Raw genomic sequence first — 25,646 nt, 5'->3', positions numbered from 1 at the left:
TCAGAAATCCTGCAAAGTGCTGCTTTAAGTACACACTTAAGGCGGGCATACACTGTACGATTTTTGTCCGATTTTGAGCCGAATTCTGACTCGTGCGACTCTTTTTCGTGTCGGACCGATTTTCAGCTTTGTCGTGCGTCGTTTGTCATGCCGTGTTCGTGCAGTGTACAGGGATAAACGAGATGTGATTAACCTCTCACGATCGAGAATCGGATGGTCGGATGAATTTCTGGCATGTCAGAAATTTTGGTCGCTCCTCGTGACTATATCGCACAGTTGAAGCAAAGCTACGAACCGATTGCCCTAAACTCAAACTTTCGAAAACAGAAGTTTAATCATTTCATCTGCAGCAAAAATAAGATTAAAATAAAAACGAAAAGAGGGAGATCTTTAAGTTCTGTAGTTCAAACTAGCTACAAATTACTGTTGCTTACCTCCAGTTCGTGTTGCAAAATGGATAATATTAGATATGTAACACCTCTTTTATTAATTTGTTAAACAATGTTTTTGACATAAACCTGTTTTTAATTTTCATTGATGATTAATTATTGCAATGTTCGGACATTATAGACTGTTAATAGTTATTTTATATGCCTATAATTCATTGTAATTGATCTAAATGTTTTAGACAATTTTTAATGAGGAGTACGATTACGTAAAATTTATTATCCTCACAGCACGTTGGTTATGTGCTGTGAAAATATTGCGTGGCAAATTAATTATAATAGCGGATCAATTTAAGAATAAAATTAGCTTATAGGCCTCCCCTAATAATGATAATACTAATAATGCATAAATTGGAAACGATATTGATAGCAGATGCTTGTTTTGACAATATCTCTGGAAACACATCATCTATAGGCGCAATCCAGGGGCTTATCGCAGATATTACACGTATAGTGTGAGCAGTGAAGTCGCAGCTCGATGATCGGACCGTATAGTGTGAGAACATAAATCCTGAACTTGGGCTTTGCATCGCATGCGATTTACTCGTTGAGTGTGAGTAGGTACCTTGCTGAAATTGCACAGACATCGCACATTGTATGCCCGCCTTTAAACGTTTGCAGCATAAGTGAAAGCAATGAAGACACTTTAAAAAATACGTAAATTTTAGCCGCTTTGTTCGCAAACAATTGATTCTTGAGGTACAAAATAACGTACAAGCATCAGCACAATCAACGGCCTTGTTGCATGGGCAATAAGAATCTAGAATTAATGATGCTATTAGCTTAACTACATTTTCCAGCTTCATGACAGTAGCTCAACTAGCCTCATTTTCTCAGTAAGTTATAGTGTTGATATGTACATTTTCACACAAGTAATCTGCTGTAAAGTCGTGTGTAGTTTGATCTCCCAACACTTCCAACGATAATCTGAGCTGAGGAACCAAGATTTGCTTGTCCCGAAGCCGTGTGATATTTATACTTAAAGGAAAGGGGATGTCGTCAATCTAGAGAGCATTTTATTACACTGTTTTAAGAGTACGCTGGCATACGGATTAGCCTCAAAGCTAATAGACCAGACTAAAAACAACAAAATTGTTGATTTTATGGGATCTTTAAAGACGGTTTCATAAATAATTAAACGATTATGTTAAGAGTGAGATGTTCCACTTCCAAACACATACTATTTCATCTTATAAACAACCGTATTTCCCAGAAATACCAACATCACAGTGTATTTGATTCCTTTACCCTTGAGTGTGCTAACGTGTGTTAATGAGTGTGCGCGTTCATGTGTGTGTGTCGCTGGGCCTCAGGGCACTGGCACACTGCTCTCTTCCCTGCCACACTCCTTTCTTCTCTCTGTTTGCAGGAAGAGAGAGAGGCCAAGCATCCATGTGGCGTTTGGGATGTGTATGTGTTCTCGCATTAAACACATTCTCATGTTAGGCCCAAAAGCACACTCATTAATTCCTACGATGCCGTCTGATTGGCCGGGCATTACTAAGTCGCATTAAGAAATGTATTTCCTCGCTTTTACTTAATGATGCTTTTCCAGCCACTGCAATTAACCAGGGCTCTGTGTGTGCGCACTTTCATATATCGGTTCGTGTGGGCCTATTTGTGTGTTTAGGTGCTTTTAAGTGCAACAGAAAACTAGTTAGACTACAAAGTGTCTAACCGTTGACAGAAAATTGCCCTCTAATAAGTGCGAACCCTTTTAATAGGTCTGAAACTAATGGAATATGTTTCTGCAACATTGGCGGAGTATTTTCGGCACCATAAACTCATTTGCCATTTCTGTCGTAAGTCATTTAGTTATTTGATGGACATTTAATGATATGGTTTGATTTAATTTCACTCTTTATCTACATGTGTCTGCCAGTATTTACTCCACAAATGTCAAAATGACTGCTGTACCCCCCCAGTTTATGAGACAAGTTGGTTGCGGAAATATTGGCTAGACAAGGACATGTACCCACCGTCGTTTGATGCATATTGCACACAAACATGGTAAGTCATTTCTAAATCTAGTTAGCTAGATCTGACTGGCTTCGGCTTGAGTTGAAAAGGTACAATGTTGTTGGGTTTTTTTTGGCATTTCAGGTAAAAATGGCACGTAAAATCAAGATGCGGTTGTTCGGTTACATGTCAGTCAGATAGTCGGTATGTCGTGGCCAGAAAACGTTGCAAAAAGTAGACCACACCTTTTGCCAACATTCAAAAGCCAGATGGTCTCTATGAGATTACGTTCTCAATTGTACAAATAGCTCATTACACAGATGCTGGAGAATGTCTCACATAAACACACACAACTACCAAAGACATTCTTCGCCTATAGTGAGACACATTCCTGCATGCTAATGTAGACATTTTATACGTGCGTACAGATGTTCTCCAACAAACACAGACATGCATACACACTTGTTGCAACACATGCTGACACAAATCATGTTCTGTCCATGTGAATATGTGTCCATGTGCGAGTTACTCAGAGAAGCTGTAACATTTGGTTTCAGTCTGGTCTCATGTGACCTTTAAAAATGTAGATGCCATCCTATCATTTCACTTTATGAATGAGTTCAGTGTCTAATGCATCTTCAGAGACTTGCACGTGCATAGTCTTGATAATTAAGTGTCTTAAAGCTACTATGATACATTGGTGCTTTGATATTATGGGATTACAGGGTTACCATTTTCATATTTCGTGGTATTTTTATGGTACTCAATCTATAACACAAACACAATATGACAATATATGGTATGCTATGTGAGCATAGAATGGACAAATTGAGAGGAACTTGCAGCTAGAAGCATTTTTACAACGATGTCCTCTGTGTGCCTTATAAAACTTACTAAAGGAAGAGAGTGTGCGTGTGTGTAAGTGTGTGTTATTACTGTGGGGACAACTGTGCGCTTTTAGGAGTAGGGCTTACTTTTATGTTATACAATATTGTTGCAGAAATTTATAAATAATATATTTTTTGTCAGAACTCTTGGCGGCTGATATAACAGTATTTATCGCTGTGTAGGGGAATTGTGGGTGGGTGTGGGTGGGTGAATGCGGGTTTAAACAAGTCTGGGGAAATTTATTAGTGTGTCATGAGTTTAGGGCTTTCAAACTCTATCAGAGAGGAAAGCAGATAGCCACAACGCAGCTGGAGTTTAACACCGTGGTAAATTTTCTCTGACAGAATTCATCCCTCCAATCTTCCTGCAGAGACTGAGGCGGCAGTCACCTGATCTTGAAAGAGGCATGTGGCCCCTAAAGCAGTACTGTAGATGTGTTCAAGATGTGTGTGTGTGTGTGAAAGAGGGAATGTTTGTGTCTTTATGTCTGTAACAGGAGGGGGGGGGGGGGGACCTCTTTTTTCACAGATGTCCTCATTTTGTAGTCATAGTAATAACAAAAACACTGGGCCGCTCATGCCCAGTGCTAAGTGTCGTCACTCCGGTCGACTTAATAATGCCATTACTGAGATCATTACAGCATTATAGCCTTTGGTGTGTGTGTATATTAGAGTCTGAAAGAAAAATGTTCACTTAAAATGGTACACTGAACATGTGTAACTCAAGTTGCCACTACTTTGAATGTACTATAGTGGTACAATAATGGTACCAGATGAGGCCATGCAACTGTTTGTGTGTGTGTGTCCAGATACTATGGTATTAACTTTAAAAACAGAAAATAGTATTCTTTTAAATGATGTAACATGTTATTGTATGAATATGTTATCTCTGAAGTACTTCAAGGGGAGATGAACTGAGAAATCAAATTTTCCTTGAGCTTTTGACATCTAAGAGGTCATCATACGTATAAGAATATCCTGTAAGTTTCAGAACTGAAAACGTCCTTGTTAGTCCAATAAAAGCGAACATGTGTCGAACATGTATGGGCGAATCATTCGGGTTGCCATTTTACAACATTGGACGTTTTCAAAACAATTTCCCCCAAGTGTACCGACGGGTGAGTTGAAGCTCATTATAATATGCAAAACTGTTATCCACTCACAGCAGAGGGCGTTTACTTCCAAGTCTTCAGTGCGAGACGCTCATAAAAACTGAGCGTTTTTCAGTTTGGCTCAAATCTAGGGTACAAAATAGCCTATTACTTATTTACTTTGATGTTTTTGAATGCAAAAAACAAGCGAACGTCATAAGTTGACCTCAGACAACAATATAATAAAATTTTTAATATAATAAAAAGCCAGTTCATGACTCCTTTAACATTATTGCAGTTGTAGTAATAAAACACTAAAATAAGAAACAAAATAATACAAATAATAAAAAAATAAATAATCATAGAAGTCATTGTATTTCACAGTCATGTATTTCATTAATGTTTTAGATACACACATGCATCTACACACTCGAAAACACATATTTTCCTCTTAAAGGGTTAGTTCACCCAAAAATGAAAATTCTGTCAGTATTTACTCACCCTCATGTTGTTCCAACCCCGTAAGACCTTCGTTCATCTTCGGAACACAAATTAAGATATTTAGGATATTAAAATCGCTCCTGCATACAGTCCATAGGCTTCTTGAGGGACTGGCTCTTGCTGTCCTCGAAAAGTAATTGAAGACATCGTTAAAATAGTCCAAGTGACTACAGGGGCTCAATCTTAAGTTTATCAAACGACGAGAACACTTTTGTGCGCAAAAAAACAACAAAAATAACGACTTTATTTCAACTATTCACTTCCTTCTCCATAAGCCTATAGTCCGTTAACGTAGTGTGATTGCGTAGAGCTACGTCACACGTAGGCTCACTATTGGTCGACGCTGGTCATGTGTGTGTGATGCGTGTGACGTACAATAACAGAAGCTTACGCTATTAAACTAGTTAGCTGACTCGCGCAGAGGGAGAAATAAACGAATAGTTGAAATAAAGTCGTTATTTTTGTTGTTTTTTTGCGCACAAAAGTGTTCTCGTCGTTTGATAAACTTAAGATTGAGCCCCTGTAGTCACTTGGACTATTTTAACGATGTCTTTTATGACTTTTCGGGGACGGCAAGAGCCAGTCCCTCAAGAAGCCTACGGACTGTATGCAGGAGCGATCTTAATATCTTAAATATCTTAATTCGTTTTCCGAAGATGAACGAAGGTCTTACGGGGTTGGAACATCATGAGGGTGAGTAAATACTGACAGAATTTTCATTTTTGGGTGAACTAACCCTTTAACTGAGAACAAAGCTCTGGGAGAATAATCAGATCTTTATTCCCTTGGCTCTCAACACTGACGTTACCATGAAAACCCTAGTTATACTACCAGGGGTAATGCCGCCATTTCTGGTCACCATCCAGGGAACTTTAGCCTGCTAACTTGAATCCCAAATGATCCAGTCAAATCCACAAACTGACAAAAAAAAATTGGTACATTCTGTTGACAACACTGACTTTGTTTTCTGAGGAGTTCAGTTGACTATTATAAGATTTATTTTAATTTGAATGAAAACTGCTGTGCTTTGGACAAAGCTTGTCTTTTTGCTGATTCATGAGAGTTTGTAAACGCAGCTTTCCCAACTGGAAAATTCAGCTTATAGCCAGCTAAAACCTAGTGTGAATCATAGTTTGCAAGCTATTTAAAAGCAACGTGCCTTTAAAAAAAAGCAAAATTAATGATTTAAGTGTAACATTGAGACAGGAGTGAAGTGGAGAAAATCCAAGTGCAAGCATTAATTTAATGAACAAACAGGTAATCCAGGGCGAAACAACCGAACATGACCTCAGGACAGGAACAAGAAACAGCTACAAACAACCGACAAACCACAACTGAAACACAGAGGTATAAATACACAAGCAGACAAGCTAAACAAGATTACAAGGGGGCGTGGTAAACCTGGGGTGACTAATAACCAACACCTGTGGACACCGAGGAAACAATTAACAAATGACAGGATCACATGACAAACAGGGAATCACGTGACAGACAAGAACAAGGAACAAGAAATAAGACCTACACCGTGACAGTAAGAAAAATAATCTTAATTCAAACAGAAACAAAATTATTTTCTAACCCCATTGATATATTTTTGCTTGTTTTAGGCAAAAAAATGACTTAATTTGGATTTATATTCCCAGAAAACAATACATAATACGTAAAGACCTCCTTATCTAAGAGTTTTTAGATATTTTGGACTGGAAATAAGACAAAAAACTAAGCACGTAAAGCATTTTTTTGCAGTGGTTATTGGTTTACATCCAATAGCCTACATCACGTAAGCATCATCAGCGGAAAAGAACAGTTGTTATTAAATTATGATTGAACCAATAATTCAGTAAATTTGTTTTTGGTTGATAATTTTATTTGCTTTGTAACTGATCTGAGCTTGACATGTATGGTCATTAGCAGGTCCAAGCTGGTTTAAGTGGGTTACCTACTGGAGAACCATCTAGATATATCTACCATATTAGACTGGAAAGGGAGCAAGAAATTATAAAAAAAATGAAAGAAAATGGATGAAAAAAATGGAAAAGCCTAACCCAAGAAAACATAAGCGAAACCACACAACATATAACAATGAAACCTGATGAATATTTAAGTGTTTCTACATCCTTGGGTCTTCAAACTCAGCCTGACAAGAGAAAAGAGCAATCAACGCTTTACACTAACATGATTTGGTCCTTCTGGGCCCCCAAGGGCCAGCAAAGGAATCCCCGGGTGAAGGCATTAAAGTCATTACAGGGCATTGTGTTTCTGTCTCCTTCATTAACTTCCCAGAGCCATGCAGATCGGCCTGAACGCAAGCACCCCGACCCCATCTGTCTGAAATGTGATCTGGCTTATGAAATCTGCAGCCTACGGCAGCTGTGCAATCACATTACATCCGCGAGATTAAAAATATATTGAATTTTTTTTTTCACTCCCTCCTCGCGCTCTTGCCCTGATTTTGTTCAGCCCGACGTGCCGCCTGGGTTTCGTTAGCTTGTCTCTGATGTGCTGCATTTTTCTGGATATCCACTTCTCTTTCCTCTAGTGGCTAACTGCCTCAAAGGAATGCTTCTGAAAATTCTTCTCGCCATGGAACCCAAAAGGAGATGTTCGGCAGAATGTCCAAGCTGCTTGTAGAAAGTAGATTGCGATCAAGCACTATGAAATAATATCCATAATATCCCTGGGGTTCGAAGGTTCAGGCGGTGGTGATGGCGCAGTGGATAAGACCCATCCCTTTGGTGTGAGAGATCCGGGTTTGAATCCACTGTGAGACACCAATGTGTCCCTGAGCAAGACACTTAACCCCTAGTTTCTCTAGAGGTGTCCAACCTCTGACATATATAGCATGTAATAGAGTATAGTTCCTAGTCATATCAGCCGAGAAAATCGCAACTTTACATTTTCCGTCTGTCTTAGTGCACGATGTAACTATAGAAGAGTCAAGTTTTAAATAGAAAAAATATAGAAACTCTTTGGTAATTTTTTGGGGAGAAATGCTAATGGTCTGGTGCTCTTCAATGATGTATGCTAAGCTATGCTAAAAGTGGTACAGCCAGAACCGGAGATCGGCTGAATGGATTCAGAAAAGGTAAAACTCAACAGTTTAACTCTGGGGGAGTTGTAAAATGAGCCTATTTCTAAAAAGTGGAGTATCCCTTTAAATAGACCTGATCCAGATAGTGAAGTGAAGAAACAGACCTGGTGTTTTGGGGCAGGTGTGAGTTAAACTCTTCTGGACATTGGCCCTCTAGGAGTAGGATTTGACACCCCTTGGCTTGGGGCAGGAGTTTTGACTTGAACTGGTCGGTTGTAAGGGTTTAACAGGGTTAGGACTCATCATAATATCCATTCTCAATACATGTTAGAACTTCTTGTTTGTATAGAGCTGGAAATGCATTTGATGTCACAGCTTTGGATGGTAACTAGTGAAGTACTGTGGACCAATCAGCATTGCCAGGATGACATTTTCCTGTAGCTCCGGAGTGATTCATGTTAGAGGTAGAGGCATGTTAATCTCAGGGTTTTTTTTTTCTTTCCACCCAATCATCTTTCATTCTGTCATTGGCCTGTCATCTTCAATCTCCATCTGTTATTCAGACGATGATGATGTTTACAATGTGAAATGTTGTATGTCAGTTGAGGTACCAATATTGTAGTGACACATGTCGTCACTTGGATTTTGTGACTTGGTTTGGAGCTCTGGCCCAAACAGGATGTTGGCAAGTGTGTGTAGCAATGCTGATAGGAAATTTCGTGTGTGTGTGTGTGTGGAGCTCGATATGGATGGCCAATTACTGCCCAGTGCAGGAGAGGACAGCCATCACCTTTCTCTCCTGACGCTGTCACCACAACGACCAGACAGAAATCTTCTCCCACTGGGAGTTATTACAGCGCTCTACCACACACACACACACACACACACACACACGCATCAAATCCACAACAGTACACACACATAGACACACAAACACCTCCTGAAGACCTCCCAGCTGCTTAGCAAAACCATAGCGATGGGCCTCGCTCGCATTGTTCGGTCAATTTGCTGAAGTATGTTGACATTTTTCCAAGCTATTAAAAACTCTTCAATTTAAACGTTAAGTTATGGCATTAAGGGTCCACTTTAGTCAGACTAAATAGGCATGTAGTGAAAACTGAACTTTAAGAGCTATAGATTTGCTCTTCTAACGGCTTAAATGAAATGTCACTTGCTCTATTTTTCACTTTGGTTCATTGTAACCCAAAGCCACTTGACCAAAGTCTACGGTCCAATGCACCATCCCACTCAAAATGAAAACAAGCGGTTCTAAAACCGAGTACACGAATAAACCACAACTGCACATTCTAATGTCTTTGTGTTTTTAAGATCAATTTGCTTAATTAAAAAGTGTGCAGAAAGGCATGACGGCAGCACCTGTTCCTGTCATTTACTACGATTGGGTGCTTGCTAGGTAGAACAGCAATCTCTGCTCTGTTTTACACGAGGCTTAATATTTAAATCAATGTTTATAGGAGTATAGGAACAATCTAAACGGTTATAATGATTGTGACGGGCCTTATTTCTTTAATAATACATTTGTTTCATTGTGTGTGTATATTTTATGGAGATACTGTAATATTACAAAAGATTGCAGTGGTGAAATACTTAAATAGCAATAATATTTACAGTTCATACCAATTTAGACACTTTTCACTTTATTACAGAATGTGCAGTCACATGCAATTTTATAAGAATTGGACATGGTTTCAATTAGATATTTATACTTTGCTACATGTCTAGAAGCACTGTTATATTGCGATTTGATTGCTTAATTGTTATAGAAATGATGAAGTTAAAAGGCCATAATATGGTGGTTCAATTATATTTTACATTTCAATTGAAATACTTGCAACAATTAAGTATACACATGTTCAGGTTTAATTCTAAGTTAGGTTTGTCTAGTGAAGTAGGACAGTTTACACTTACAAATATAGTGCATCTGTAACTTAGCTTCTTCTTTGCCGGCGGAGTGAACTCTGGTGCTTGGATCAGTTTTCTCATGAATACTTCACAATATAGACCTCTGCTGATGTCGAAAATCTGACCCCAGATCAGCGTGAGTGTTAAAGAAGTGTCAGCAGTGGTAAAGGGAAGTGAGTGTTGTCTGTAGACCTGAGATAAGCTGTGATAAGAAGCGGCTACACACATTGTCAGTGATGCCGAGCTGTTGTGCCAAAATCCTTTGAACCGTGATGTAAACTTTCCCATGGGTGAGCATTCCTGTCCGTGTGTGTGTGTGTGTTTATCTAAAGTCATCTCCACCTGGAGAGGGCGAATATCTTCAGTTCTACCTGCCTTAACTCTGTTCAGATCATGTGCACATGCAGCAATGGGCCCTAATCTAAGCACATGATCTAAAGTGCATGGTGCAAGAGCACTTAAGGCATGTCCGAATACACTTGTGCTAGTTTAACATCGGGGAAAAATGGTTGGGGCATGGTCTAAAAGACCATTTGAAATACTTGGCATGTATTTGTGCTGCTGTGCGTCCCTGTGTGTTTGATAAATAGAGGGTGTTCGCGTTGTGGACCCGCCTATAGGTGCACATTACTAATGCACTTTTAAATAACAATAAAAAAAAGTCTATTTCAGTTGCCTCAAAATAGCAACACTCCAACTATGCACCCGAATACACCTCGTTTTCAGACCAACCAGACCATGTGCGCACAAATAGGCGCATATGCATTAGCTATTTAAACAACATGGCGCAAGATGTGAAAATGATAACTGCATCGGGCTGAAACTAGCAAAAAACACTTGCGTAAGTGTAAGATAGGGCCCAAAGTGTATTTTTGTGTGAGTGAGGTGTGTGTGTGTGTGTATATATATATATATATATATATATATATATATATATATATATATATTAGTCATTTTATTTATTGTTTAAATTAACAGTTAAAGTGGTGGACGTTTCACACTAGCATATCCAAATTATGAGTTCGAATCCCTCAGATGTTAATGAAAAGTATATCTTGATTTGCCCTTTAAGTTACTTCGGTGTTTCCAAATTTGCAAATATATTCATGTAAATATATTGCAGATGTGACCTGGTGGATAGTGCATCTGCTCCAGCATGGTTTCTGTGTGGGTGACCCAGTTTAAATCTATATTGAAGGGTAAATCTCATGAAAACAGGGCACATTTTGGTCTAAAATCTAAAAATAAACAAATATTATTGTTTTTAGAGGTCATGTAGCACGATGAGACATTTTGTATGTTTTTATTTTATTTTATTTTTTATTTCTATATATCAATTGGGTCATGGGTTCTAATCCCAGACCTAAATATACTGATAATTAAGTAGGTTACATTAGTTTTCCAAATGCATTTGAATGTATATATATATATATGAAGAGTTCAGATGCAAAAGCCTCTAAATGCCATTTGAAATTTTCTTCTTTAATGATGATTTTTATCAAACTTGTATATTTAAGTTCAGTAATTTCACTTAAACTGCACTGAACTTAAATATACAAGTTTGATAAAAATCATCATTAAAGAAGAAAATTTCAAATGGCATTTAGAGGCTTTTGCATCTGAACTCTTCATATATATATATATACAGTATATATATATGGGTTATAATTTCCCCCCTCAAACTCTAGAGAAAAAAATAAGAAATTATATTTTGAGAGAACTCTTTTCTACCTTTTTTTTCACACAGCAGTAAGAGAGAGGAAAGAAGTATCTGGAAGTCATTATGTTATATGCCGGTTGACGATAATGCAATGACATCATTGTGTGAACCAAACGCCCACCTATCGTAGCAACTCACTGGCGTGATGCCGAAAACATGCGTCTGGTTCTCATAAAGAGCGTGTGGAAGGGCTGGGTAATGTTTCGGATGGAGCCAGTTTTATGCTTGCCGATTTTTCCTTGTTCTCCGTACTCTTCGTATCCCTCTTATTTCCCTCATCTTCCTCTTCTAGTTTGTCATTCAGCCTGCATAGTATGTAGATGAGGAGATATCACCCAGCAGAACTGATGGATGTCTAAGACCGTGTGTGTCGGCTGCATAACTTTATTTTATTACAGACTTACATCAAAATCATCATTAATGATGTATATGCTCAGCCCTCCTGCAGGGAGTGTGTGTTGTGTGTGTGTGTGTGACATGAAAGTTTTTTTTTTCTTTTGCACTGCATGGTGTCCCATTTCGGGCCGCTCTACGTAGACTATTTATCACAATCCTGAATGTTTACTTGGGATATTACGCTGGAGTGTGAATGTGTGTGAATGTTTTCTCGGTTGCTATGAGCCTCAGTTTGTGGATTCTCGGCAGACTTCATTTGTTAAAACAAAAGCAGGATGATCATTTTGTCTGCTCCTCCACCTTAATTGATATTGATTTGTTCGCGCCTCTCACGGGATTAAAAGTGTGTTTTGTCCCATCGCCAGCGGTTTTTTCCTGCTTCTCACCAGGGAAGTCAGTCAGTGACTGTTTCCATGGCTTTTCTCTTGTTAAAACGCAATCCACTGTCAATCTCATCCTCATTAAAACACCATTAAAATTCTGCAGGTAGTTTATAGATGCCCGTGGCTTCTGCCAAACATAACCACACACATACAGTATCTGCCAAGGCACCAAGGCTCTTAGCTTTTAATTGGCAATACAAGTAGATCGGTTGGTAATAAATAGCAAATATTTGCAAAAATAGCTAAATGTTTTATTTTTTTAACTGGAATGAAAGTTGGCATGGTGCACTGCAGATTCAAGCAAGAATCACTAGCTAGTGCCTAGATATTTGCTGTCTACGTAGGTTTTACCTTAGTCAGCATGCTAATCTACACTATTTGTACAGTGCTTATAAGGTAGCTAAATTGTGCTGTTTGTATACTTAAGACATTTGAATAAGTTTAAAAAAAATTCTTCCATTTATAGCAACGTGAATTCTCATTAAACTTAATTTGCATACTGAATTGTTAAACAGAAGCTAGAAAGCAATTTTACAGCCCTGTGGCAAGCTTTTGCATCTACAGTGCACCTATCTAGGTAGAAAGCTCTCTATGTTTTGGAATAGAGCTACGGTGTGTGCGCTTAAATCAGTGTGTGATGAGTGTGTGTGATAAAGCAGTCCTTCAGCGCATGCTGATAATACACTAGCCCGTCTGTGGCGTTAGCCGGCTTTTCATCATCATGATTGATGGCGTGCCGACCCGGATCTCAAACGGTTATGATCATATCAATTTGCCGGCAACCTCATTGACATCTCTTTACAAGCCCGTTATCTTCCATTCTTGCCATAATGACGCCTCGCAGAACGAGCGCACGGCTCATCGCACCAGTCCCTGGCGGAGTGCGCCGGGATTACGCCGTCAATATGAGGGCCAGATTAAGTGGTAATGTGAGATTAACGTGTGCCACGAGTTTATTAAATGGGATTAACGCTGACATTTCACCCCAGTGGGACACCTCTGACATTCACGATCACGCTCTTTTATGCACACATATGGGGAGAGATGACAAAACCGTTACCACGGCAGCCGTGTGTCGCCCCATGAACCTTTTGAAGACTGCATTGACTCGGGGATTTGTGTGTGTGTGTGCGTGCTTTTTACTTTAATTTTTGAGAAATACACAAGTCAAGATGATGAGAGCAAAGGAAAAGTGTGTATGGGTAGTGGACTGAATATACCCTGATCCCAACATTTCCGTCCACGTTCTACAGTGTTTTGGGGTAATAGGGGGAAAAGAGGTTAGAAATGAGTGTTAATTTTAGGAAATGAGCGGAAGGTAGATTGAATTACTAAAGGAGGTGATGTGTGTAGAAAGGGCAGTAGTGCAGGGGATTGACTATGGTGAAGTGGGAGCCAAATAACCTTGATTGTTGCTAATTATAACCACAAGTCATTTTCTTCAATTACGTGACACATCAGTCAAACTGGTTGAGTGTGTTTGCATCTGTGTTAGTGCATGATTATGGATGTGTGTTGGGGACGGCAATACTTGTTTTTCTTATCTGCGCTTTATCTAATCAAAAAAAAAATCAGGGCAACAAATAACAAACAATATTATTAATTCAATTTCACTAATTAGAATTGAGTAATAATTATTCAAATTAATCCCTCAAAAGTTAACCATTTAAAATGAGTAAAACTCATTTTACAAAAAAAAAACGTACATTTAAGTCGCCATTATGGTGATCGGTGTTTGTTTTAGGCTTCTCCTTTCATTGATTCAGCTTGTTAACATCAGGTGTCTTCAATGTTGGCAATATAAAATAAAGAGTTCTTAATCTTTGACGTCTGTCTGTTATTCAGATATTTTTGTTAAATGTTTTGGTGTAAATTTGACTCATTTTAAATGGTTAAACTTTAAGGAATAATTTGATTATTATTACTCAATTCTAATTTGTTCAATTTAATTAATAATATTTTTTTGTAATCTGTTGCCACAATATTATTGATTAGATAAAGCATGTTCATTTTTACAGTAATCAAATTATTCCTTAAAGTTTAACCATTTAAAATGAGTCAAATTTACTAATTTTTTCTAAACAAAAATATCGGAATAACAGACTGACGTCAAAGATGAATTAAGACCTCTTTTTTTTATTGCCATCATTGAAGACACCTGATGTTAGCAAGCAGAATCACTGAAGGTGAAAACCGTAATTTTTAAGTCACCATTATGGGGATCAGTGTGTTTTAGTTGGACTCTTGACCCTTAAATCATTAACTAATCGCCAGATGAACAAATAGAAAAGGTGATTTGATTAGTTACGATTGTTGGTTACATTTTAACATAATCATTAATTCACAATTATTTGACCTGAATCACTGAACTCTAAAATTAAAAAAAAATATATAATAATAAAAAAAAAGAAAAAACATTTTAAATTGTATTTATTTATTTTATTTTTAAATGTTGCTAGCCATTGCCAGCATTTTGATCATTTTGATAAAAGTTTCATGGCCCTCAGAATATTTTGTTGTATGAATATCTGAACATCTAATATATCAACAGAAATAACAGAGCCTTTGCTTAAAAAAAGTTTTATTCTAGCTTCATGCATTCAATTGTATCAATACTTTAAGCAATACATCAGAATACTTGATTGTTTTGGTGACAATATGTTAGGTATAATATATTATTGTTTGATAATGATTATTAGATAAAAACAAGTCAGAAGTCAGACCACTGAATACACAATTTATAAAGTCTAAGCCTCTAAATGCATCCTATCACCCTTGTGTCATGTTAATAAGGTGTGAGAGCAGTTTGTTGAACTTGTTGCATTTAGAGGTAAAGACTGAAACAGGGCTTTACAATGCTAGCATGCCTAAATACGGACCACTGAGGCAGTTAATGAAATTTTGGCATGTCTTCGGACCTCCTCTCCTTTCGTTCCACAGCTCTCCTGTTACACCACACAGCTGTTGCATTTCAACACACCCTTATTGCTCAAGTGCTTTATGGATGAATCTTTCCTTACATATCTCTCACGCTAGGAAAAAAAATACAAATTAGATTTCTTTAATATCTCATTTGTTTCTCCTAGACAGCAATGAGAACAAATGGAGACCTTGGCTTCTAATATATTTTAGTGGGAGAAAATACAACAGTAATCTAATGTGTCTTATCTTCTAAAACAAGGTTTCCACACCTGGCCTATACGGAGCCACATACAACCAATTAATGACAAGATATTAAATCCTTGATTCTGGCCCATAAATTTACTTGTTCATGCCTTGTAGATTTCTTAAACGATTGGTTGACCATGGCCTAATATACATAAATACAAACAGAAAAGTTCATTAGGTGACAACAACACTAAATAAACTTGCATGGTGGCATCCACCCAAAAAGTTGAGGTATATGCGAATAAAATGTGCAAATTGTATATTTGTTATAAATGTAGGCTACTACTGAGTGTTCAATGTTTTGAATTGGCTTAATTTCAATTAACGAAAACAAATTTGAATAGTTTTAGTTCAATATAACATGCACTGCTCCTAAAGAATTGTATGAGATACCAAGTTTATACTTCATTTTAAACATAACTGAGGATTCATGAAATCTCCTGATCTATGAAAGAGCGAGCTCCAAGGAATACAATTTAGCGAGTGGGTATTGAATGTTAGCGTTGATCTGTCGGAGGCTTTTACATACATTAGAGAAGAACTAGGACAGTTAATGCAGTGCTAAAACTGTGCGATGCTAACAGCAGCTCCCCAAAGGCTTAGCTTCTTTATAACTACTCTCACACTTCATCTAGGGCAGACGCTCGAGGCTGCTCAACTCACTGTCATTGATAGGCAGAACAAAGAGGTCAAAACAAAATGTATCACATATGGTGGCTACGTACATATGCTTTGCTTGTTTTTCCACAGCAGCATAAGAATTGGTATGTTATTCTGCCGGGTCATTATTTGGCAGCGACACTTTTTGGCAGGATCAGTGTTTGGCTGCGTACCAGCCTTCTGCCATCAGGTGATACATCGCCGTGTGTGTGTGTGTGAGAGAGAGAGAGCATCTAGAACAGCTGCTGGGGCACATCTGTCTACCAAGCAACACACACAGACACACACAGGTCTGCACTCAATGGCAAACCTGTTTCATAGCATCCAATGCACTCTTAGGGGCCTTTTTGTGTTCGGGATGGGTTCTTGTGGTCCATCTGTACTATATTTTGATTGTTGATCTGGGTAAACATGCGCTAGATGGACATCTTAGTAAGTTGTGGCATGCCACGCTGAGTTTTCGGTTATATATTACACCATGTATTTAAGGTGCTCTGATAACTTCCATCTCATGACGCATTCTTCTCTATTGCACTGTGTTGTGTCTCGCTGTTTTGAATGCAAGAACATGTCATGGGTATATACTGCCCCTCGCTCTGCTTGAATAAAATCTTAACCTGTAATTCACACTTGAACCAGCTGAATTAGTTACTCAGGAACACTTGATGATTACATATAGGTGTGTTGGAACAGGGTTAAAACTGATCCCTGCAGGAAAGTAGATATCCGGGAGCAGGAAAGTAGATCTCCAGGAGCAGGAAAGTAGAACTCCAGGAGCAGGAAAGTAGATCTCCAGGAGCAGGAAAGTAGATCTCCAGGAGCAGGAAAGTAGAACTCCAGGAGCAGGAAAGTAGAACTCCAGGAGCAGGAAACTAGATCTCCAGGAGCAGGAAAGTAGATCTCCAGGAGCAGGAAAGTAGATCTCCAGGAGCAGGAAAGTAGATCTCCAGGAGCAGGAAAGTAGAACTCCAGGAGCAGGAAAGCAGATCTCCAGGAGCAGGAAAGTAGATCTCCAGCAGCAGGAAAGTAGATCTCCAGCAGCAGGAAAGTAGATCTCCAGGAGCAGGAAAGTAGAACTCCAGGAGCAGGAAAGTAGAACTCCAGGAGCAGGAAACTAGATCTCCAGGAGCAGGAAAGTAGATCTCCAGGAGCAGGAAAGTAGATCTCCAGGAGCAGGAAAGTAGATCTCCAGGAGCAGGAAAGTAGAACTCCAGGAGCAGGAAAGTAGATCTCCAGGAGCAGGAAAGTAGAACTCCAGGAGCAGGAAAGTAGAACTCCAGGAGCAGGAAAGTAGATCTCCAGGAGCAGGAAAGTAGATCTCCAGGAGCAGGAAAGTAGATCTCCAGCAGCAGGAAAGTAGATCTCCAGGAGCAGGAAAGTAGAACTCCAGGAGCAGGAAAGTAGAACTCCAGGAGCAGGAAACTAGATCTCCAGGAGCAGGAAAGTAGATCTCCAGCAGCAGGAAAGTAGATCTCCAGGAGCAGGAAAGTAGAACTCCAGGAGCAGGAAAGTTGATCTCCAGGAGCAGGAAAGTTGATCTCCAGGAGCAGGAAAGTAGATCTCCAGGAGCAGGAAAGTAGATCTCTGGGAGCAGGAAAGTAGATCTTGAGGAGCAGGAAAGTAGATCTCGAGGAGCAGGAAAGTAGATCTCCAGGAGCAGGAAAGTAGATCTCCAGCAGCAGGAAAGTAGATCTCCAGGAGCAGGAAAGTAGATCTCCAGGAGCAGGAAAGTAGATTATCAGGAGCAGGAAAGTAGATCTCCAGGAGCAGGAAAGTAGATCTCCAGGAGCAGGAAAGTAGATCTCCAGCAGCAGGAAAGTAAAATTCCAGGAGCAGGAAAGTAGATCTCCAGCAGCAGGAAAGTAGATCTCCAGGAGCAGGAAAGTAGATCTCCAGGAGCAGGAAAGTAGAATTCCAGGAGCAGGAAAGTAGATCTCCAGCAGCAGGAAAGTAGATCTCCAGGAGCAGGAAAGTAGATCTCCAGGAGCAGGAAAGTAGATCTCCAGCAGCAGGAAAGTAGAATTCCAGGAGCAGAAAAGTAGATCTCCAGCAGCAGGAAAGTAGATCTCCAGCAGCAGGAAAGTAGAATTCCAGGAGCAGGAAAGTAGATCTCCAGCAGCAGGAAAGTAGATCTCCAGCAGCAGGAAAGCAGATCTCTAGGAGCAGGAAAGTAGAATTCCAGGAGCAGGAAAGTAGAAATCCAGCAGCAGGAAAGTAGATCTACAGGAGCAGGAAAGTAGATCTCCAGCAGCAGGAAAGTAGATCTCCAGGATGAGGGAATGTAGATCTCCAGGAGCAAGAAAGTAGATCTCCAGGAGCAGGAAATTAGAACTCCAGGAGCAGGAAAGTAGATCTCCATGAGCAGGACTCCAGGAGCGGGAAAGTCGATCTCCAGGAACGGAAAAGTTGAACTCCGTGAGCAGGATTGGGCTCCCCTGACTTAGAATCACTCAAGCAACTCTTCTATTTTCAACAAACTCAATGTGGTTGTGCTACCTCCTCCAACGGGACAGATTTAATTTGTAATGCTCACTTTGACATGAGTAGACACAACTCCAGCAACCACTCTACCAGCTGCATAGTAATGCACAAAAAAAGTTTTTAGCAAGTACCCAGAGTGTCCAATCAACCACCTTAAAACAAGCTTGCAGCCGCCTACAATACAAGCACTTTAATTTAAATGTCATAATCATAATTAGGTTGGTGTGTGGGTATGTTCTCTGTCTGTCTCTCTCTCTGGAGGAATGAATTGATATTGTAGCCAGTTTCTCATTAGCCATGTGTCCTGCTGGGACAGTATGACTTTATGTATGCCAGTCTGATAAACCAGCTAAAACGACTGTTATGTAGCCACACTCTGCCTATGTGTGTGTGTGTGTGTGTGTGTGTGTGTTCTTTCTCTTACAGTTCTTTATAAGGTGCATGTCTTCATTTATAAGTGGTACACATACTCCGCTTATGTTTATGGATTTTTTTAGCAACAGACTTTAATAGCTCATAATGCCTCATAAACTGAAATCTGTGAGGGCTTGTGGGTAATGGAGCTTATGAGAAAGGGAGGGTGCGGTTGATTGATGAATGGTGTTGTCTAATCTGTTGCTTAAGGTTATGTAACCCGCTGTATAACTCCGATGTGTGTTAGATTGATGGGGTCTGAGCTAAGAACAGTAAATTCACCCTTTGAGCAATTCTTGTCAAATGAAGCCTGGCGTTGAACTTCCTAGACAAGTTTGTTGTCTGTCCCCCTTTCTCTCTGTTTCTTGCACTCTCTCAGACAAACTAATAAAATGAGGCAGAGGAAAGGGAAAGGGGTTTAGTCACTTGGCAGTGATCGAAGGTGCTGCCTGAAATGTCTAAATCGGAACAACGAAACAGTCGACATATTACACCAAAACCTTCATAGCGGCTGATGGTACTGTAGCTTTCTTTTGTCTGTTTCACGGTTATTATCGGAAATATGCGTAATTCCCATTTTTTACCACCCAAACTGGATCTGTTCCATTCATTTTCAGCCAAGACAAGCTATTCTGTGCTGGAAAAAAAAAAAGCCTTTCAGTCTTGAAGATTTCAGATTTCATTCTTGTTTGAATAGTTGTATGCAACATCTCCTTGTGTTTTGAGTATGAAATACTGGGAGAACTTTGACAAGAGTTTAAATCTTGACAGACGAGATGAGGGTGTCATCATGGGTCAGTGGTTTCCTTCCTCACAAGAGGTTAAACGGGTCTCTCTGGAGTGCCAGTCACCCAGAAATAGTATCATCTTCGGTCTACCTTACTCAAATCAAACAGGCATTGCAACCTGAGGCTTAACTGACCACAAAACACACACTCCAGAAAAGTCTTAAGCAGTCTTCATGTTGTTCAAGTTCGTTCAGTTTGTTATAATACAAGATGCCTCATTCGTTCATTTAGTTCATGAAAGAGATGTCCCAGTTCGTTCAGTTTGTCCACTAAACCTTGGTCATTCAAAGATGTCCATAGTTTGTCCAGTTCATTCAACACACTATAATAAAACATTAATTAACATTCGTTAAATAGGTCAATGAAATACTCCTTCGCAGGCTTTGGTCAATGAAGTAGAGTCCGTCCACGAGAGTTGTTCACATTACAGATTCGTTCAAAAATGCTGATTCGTTCTCAAATGAAACACCACTGCAAGCGATCTGCAAAGTGTCCTATCATGGCTGTTAAAAAAGTTAAAAGAAAAGAAATCTGATTTACCATACATTAAAATACTGTAATACTGTTTGGCAACGTTTACTAACTTTGCTTATTTTTCTGTGTCCTAAACAGTACTAACACTATACAGCAATAAGCAATGCAAATGATCTCTTTTTCTTGTACTGTGTTGCCCCGCCCAATGGCAAATCTCCCAATGGTCCATATTCTGATTATGTGCTGTCACGCAGTGATAAAGTAACGAGTGGTATGTATAAAATATGTATACATGCATACATTTAAATAAACAAATCATTTAAAATCCCTCCTATTCCGGCAAGGACTGAGTTTAGTAACTGCTGTCAGCTCTAGTCTAGAGTACTTTAAAACACTCCACCTGTCTAAGCTAGTACATTATCACTCAAAAACATGATGAATTTCTCAAGCAAGCAAAGCACATACTGCAAAATACACTCTGTTGCACAAGGGCTTTGATAAGAGAGAGGATGTGAGTGTGTTTGTGCGAGAGACAGATAGATAGACGGAGAAGTAAAGCGCGGAATGAGTAAAAGAGACGCAGACACACAGATGGTGGGCTGTTGGAGAAAAAGAGATAATGATTACAGATGAGAGGAGATGGAAACAGGCACAGTTAGAAAGAAAGAATGATAGATAGAGACAGGGAAGGAGGGGATACGTTTCATTTCCATCTACCACCCTCCATTTTTTTTTAATAAGGTAATTTTCTGTTGGAATCTAGCAGCATATTAAAGGAGCAAAGTGTTTTCAGACTTGTATTTCAGAATTTAGCTACCGAATTGTAAGGTTTATGTATTTATTTATTTGAAGTAGACATTCTGCCCGGACCTGCAGTTGAACTGTTTTAGCATTTTAAGGCATCATAGGCAAATTTTCGACACGAAAGTTGTTTTGTTCCAAAAGCTATCCACATTACGTTGATACTTCATCTGAAAGGCAGCATTATATGTTGTCTAGAATACACTACGACAATCCCAGTGCCAAATTTATGTCAAATACTGTATAGCTTAGGCTTGTTTAAACCGTTTTTTTTAAATGTACTTAACTGTATGTAAGTTTGTGTGTGCACAATACCATATTACCACTTCTGTTAGTGCTGTGTGTATGATCCATCATGCCTTGTTACCACTTTGCAGGCTGGTGGTGGTGGTGTAATGGTGTGGGGGATGTTTTCTTGGCACACTTGAGGCCCCTTAGTGCCAATTGGGCATCGTTTAAATGCTACGGCCTACCTGAGCATTGTTTCTGACCATGTCCATCCCTTTATGGCCACCATGTACCCATCTTCTGATGGCTACTTCCAGAAGGATAATGCACCATGTCACAAATCTCCAATCATTTCAAATTGGTTTCTTGAACATGACAATGAGTTCACTGTACTAAAATGGCCCCCACAGTCACCAGATCTCAACCCAAAATGGGGTCAAACACAGTATTAGTATTTTGTTTCAATCCTTTAGGTGAGTGTGTGTATATATATATATATATATATATATAAATTTCTTTTCTTAACCCCAATTTCTCACCACCGTTTACGTGTTGGAGGGGGAGAAAGAAGACAGACAAAAAAAAATGTTTGTTTGTGGGTCACATCTGGGTTAAGGCCTTGCATGATTCAATCCCAGTCAAGCTCAATGCGAAGGTATATACGGCAGAAACCGTGGATAGACCTCTCACTGTGTGGCTCTTTGAAATGGAAAGTAACCTCCAGCCCACCTTTGCTCTGATCACCAGTGCGGGCATATGCTATCCCTCTGCATCCCTCTCATTTGGGCCGGAATAAAGGAATAATTCACCATTAATAAGTGTATAGCTGCCATCCTGTTATTCAACAGCGCTGACGGCAGCTGTTATCAAACAGCGCCCGTTTCACCGGAAGCTTTCAGAATCATGACCGCACACTCCCCGTTGTCCACAGGGGACCAATTTATTAACATGCGGTGGGAGGCATGGACTCTTTCTTCATACATACAGCAGGAGCTCAGCGGTTGGGGAACAGAGGGATACGAAGCAAAAAAAAAGCATAAAAAAAGAAAAGAAAAACAATTTGGAGTGGGCTGTTTGCTGCTAAGAAGAGTGGGGAGCTCATTTTGATTACCTGAGCTCGGGTGCCATGTTGAATGAGGGCCAAGATTAGCCATGCTGAATTGGCTGCAATTGATTTGCTCTTTGAATGCAGCATTTTCACGCCAGTTTTGAAATGGTACTGGATTTTTTATTTGTTTTGTTTTTTTCCCCCGTAAACGCAATTGTAAAGGTCGCACACAACAAGTGATTGGTTTTTATTGCAGTTGATTTATTCCCACAAACAGAAAAGCATGCATGTTGGCACAAACACATACCATGCATGACTCATGTTTTAGCATAAAATCAAAAGCAATTTATGTAGTATTTATTAATATGTATTTATTTAGTGTATATACATATAATATTTATTTATTTGGGAATTACATAAGAGGATATACTGTATCTGTATACTTCAGTATTACACTGTGCAAAACCATTTGCCTCTGTCAGCATAATGTGTAAATTATGATTCATACAGGAACTGGTTGCTAATGAAGTGCTATATTAGCCATTTGTTATTGTCAGTGGGGATGATTTTTTTTCTCTTTTTTTGGTGAACTATGTTAGAGAAGTCTGAAAGAGGTGCTCACAATGTACTATTCTTACACTCTCCCTCTCTTTCTGTCCATTTTTTTTCTTCTCCACTTCTCTTGGGCTCAGTGGCTTGTGACGCTCCATATGTCCGTCTGCTTATTCTCAGAGAGAGAGAGAGAGAGAGAGACATTAATACAGGCACCCTTCGCCTCAAACATTCAGCACTCGTGTTTTCCCAAAAGCCGAACGCTCTGAAATGACAGGAGAATGGAGGGATGGGAAAGAGAGAGAGAGGGTGTGGATGATTGGACGTGTGAGAGAAAGACGGTGTAGTGTGTGTGTAATGTAGACACCAGTGAAGTGAATGCTATCGTACAGATGTTGAATGCACCTGCAGCTAAGGCAATGCATAAGAGCTCCCTGCAGAAATAACCACACACACACACACACACACACACACACATTTTATTCAGAAATTGTATTTATGTATTTGTTTGTTTGTTTGTCTGTTGGTTCATGTGTTGATCGATTGATTTATTTAAATTGTTATATTTATTTATTTGTGTATTTGTTTTATTCTAAATATATTTAATAATTCAAATGCATTCATTGTTTATTTTCTTTAAAAATATATTATTAATTATTAATTTAAATAGAATGATAAATACATAACCCATTTAGACTTTAGAAATATAACATTTAAATGGATGCTTTATTGTTTATTGATTAATTCTTGTTATTGGTATCAATTTAAGCAGAATTGGCCCTGATTTGAGCTCAAACATTAAAGTATGGAACTTAAATCACATTTGATTATTGGTTTGATTACCATGGGATGCATGAATTGTTAAAATGCAACGTATGTCCCTTTGGATAAGTGTCTGCCAAATGTGTAAATGTAACTGCTCATTGCTTACCAAAATGGTTATTTGACTTTCACTGAGCTAATGATTTAATTTTCTCTCTCTCTCTCTCTCTCTCTCTCTCTCACAGGCAGGACGCAAGTGATCTGACTGGAACTATACAGAGGTAAGATGGGCTCTCTTTCTCTGTCAATTATCTGTATTCAGTTCTGGCTGTTCAATAGTGTGTTGACTGTGATATTGATACACACAATGCAGAAATGCTATCCTTTTTTACTCAATTGTTTAAACTGAGACCTTGGGTTAATCTCTGGATTGCTTATCTAACAAACACAACACTCATACATTGTATACATTCATGACCTTTTCCATGTATGCTCTCAATAATGTTTAAAGGCACACTGTGTAGGGATTTCTCCCATCTAGCTGTGATTTTTTTTTTTTTTTTTTTTTTTTACATTCAAACGAATTGTGCTCTCCAGTGCCTCGCTTTCTCAAATGCGGGTTGCATCTACGGTAGACATTAAGTACCAAAAAGCTATGACAGGATGTCTTCTAATATCACTTAGTTGAGTTTTCCTTCGGGAACAATCATATGCTCTATTAAAATATACTCTTATCGAATTTCTAGGTTATACAAACTAAACTAGCCGCTAATCTACATAGCTGCTAATCATCAAAGAGCCTGTTTAAGTTTTAACTATAAATGTTCTGGTGTCTATACAATGAAGTACACAGCCTTGTAAATAAGACTGTAACATTGACTTACCTGTCGAGAAGAAAAGCGGGACTTCTGTGTCTCTTTTGAAATCTTTCTCCTGCTTTAACTTTAGCTGTTGCCACATGGAAAAAAGCTATCCCGACATTGTTTTTGTAATCTCTGGTCATGTTTCCTTCTTCTATTTTGGACTCTATATATGGTTCGCCATTAAAAATAACCAGCCTTTTAAACTTTCAGTTACGTGACGCTGGCTCTGAACGAAAACGCGCTGTGGAAACGGCGTTGGCCTAGTATTTTTTGTCCCTCTCTTGCTATTGTAGTTTTTCAAGATGGCGGAACTACATGGAAACCTCCGTGAAACTACCTGTGCCATGTATATAAGGTTAATGAATTCTTCATTTATGAGGATAAGTCCGATAATTGGCAGAGGTACTTTATGAATACAAATATTGACGTTAGATTTAAAAAATACCTAAAAAAGTACACATTGTCCCTTTAATATAACTTCACCATATAATAAAGTGAGCTGCTAGTCTAGACAGTATTTTAAGGCAGCTTAGGTTTACTTCTGACTTCTGCTTCAACAGGTTGGATTAAAAATGTGTATCTTTCATAGAGAAGGCAATCCAAGAATGCACTGCAATGAGCTCAGTGGGGAAAAAATGTCCAAGATGGTGGACGAACTCAGAGAAATGTTGTTTCATACTGAAAAAATATCAAAATGGTTAAATCTAAATAAAAATGGACTATGTTGTCCAACATTTGTATACGTTATGAGTTTTTATGCTCATTAGAGTATCATGCTTTTAGCTTAGCAACATGCTAACTTGCATTTTATTGCTGCCTACCAATACCGCTTGAATTCAAGTAATTTATGAGGAACCATTTCAGTTTGGATGCCTTTTTATCCAAGATGGCAGACGAATCCATAGAGTTGTCGACTTTAAATAGATATTTATATCGTACGATATACAATAGTAAACAGTTACAATAGGTTAATCTAATTATAAATAAACAGTTTTACCCAATATTTGCATATGCTATGTCGATTTATGCCCACTAAAGTTTTGTGTTTTTAGCTTAGCAACATGCTAACT

At 38.8% G+C, this 25,646-nt stretch overlaps 1 protein-coding gene across 4 annotated transcripts in view; it reads left to right on the top strand.

Annotated features, from left to right (window-relative positions):
- celf2 (cugbp, Elav-like family member 2) overlaps positions 1-25,646 on the top strand; it is a 163,465-nt gene that overhangs the window by 16,222 nt on the left and 121,597 nt on the right. For all 4 annotated transcript variants that reach the window (XM_089126704.1, XM_089126703.1, XM_039668577.2 and 1 more), the window contains exon 2: positions 23,959-23,994. In XM_089126704.1, coding sequence (XP_088982830.1) covers positions 23,959-23,994 — 36 coding nt within the window. The remainder of the gene's footprint in view (positions 1-23,958; positions 23,995-25,646) is intronic.

Source organism: Pimephales promelas, chromosome 24 (assembly GCF_988280905.1).
Source record: "Pimephales promelas chromosome 24, fPimPro1.hap1.1, whole genome shotgun sequence".
Taxonomy (NCBI): domain Eukaryota; kingdom Metazoa; phylum Chordata; class Actinopteri; order Cypriniformes; family Leuciscidae; genus Pimephales; species Pimephales promelas.
Note: the sequence above shows the minus strand (reverse complement) of the source record. Positions and strands in the feature narration are given on the sequence as shown.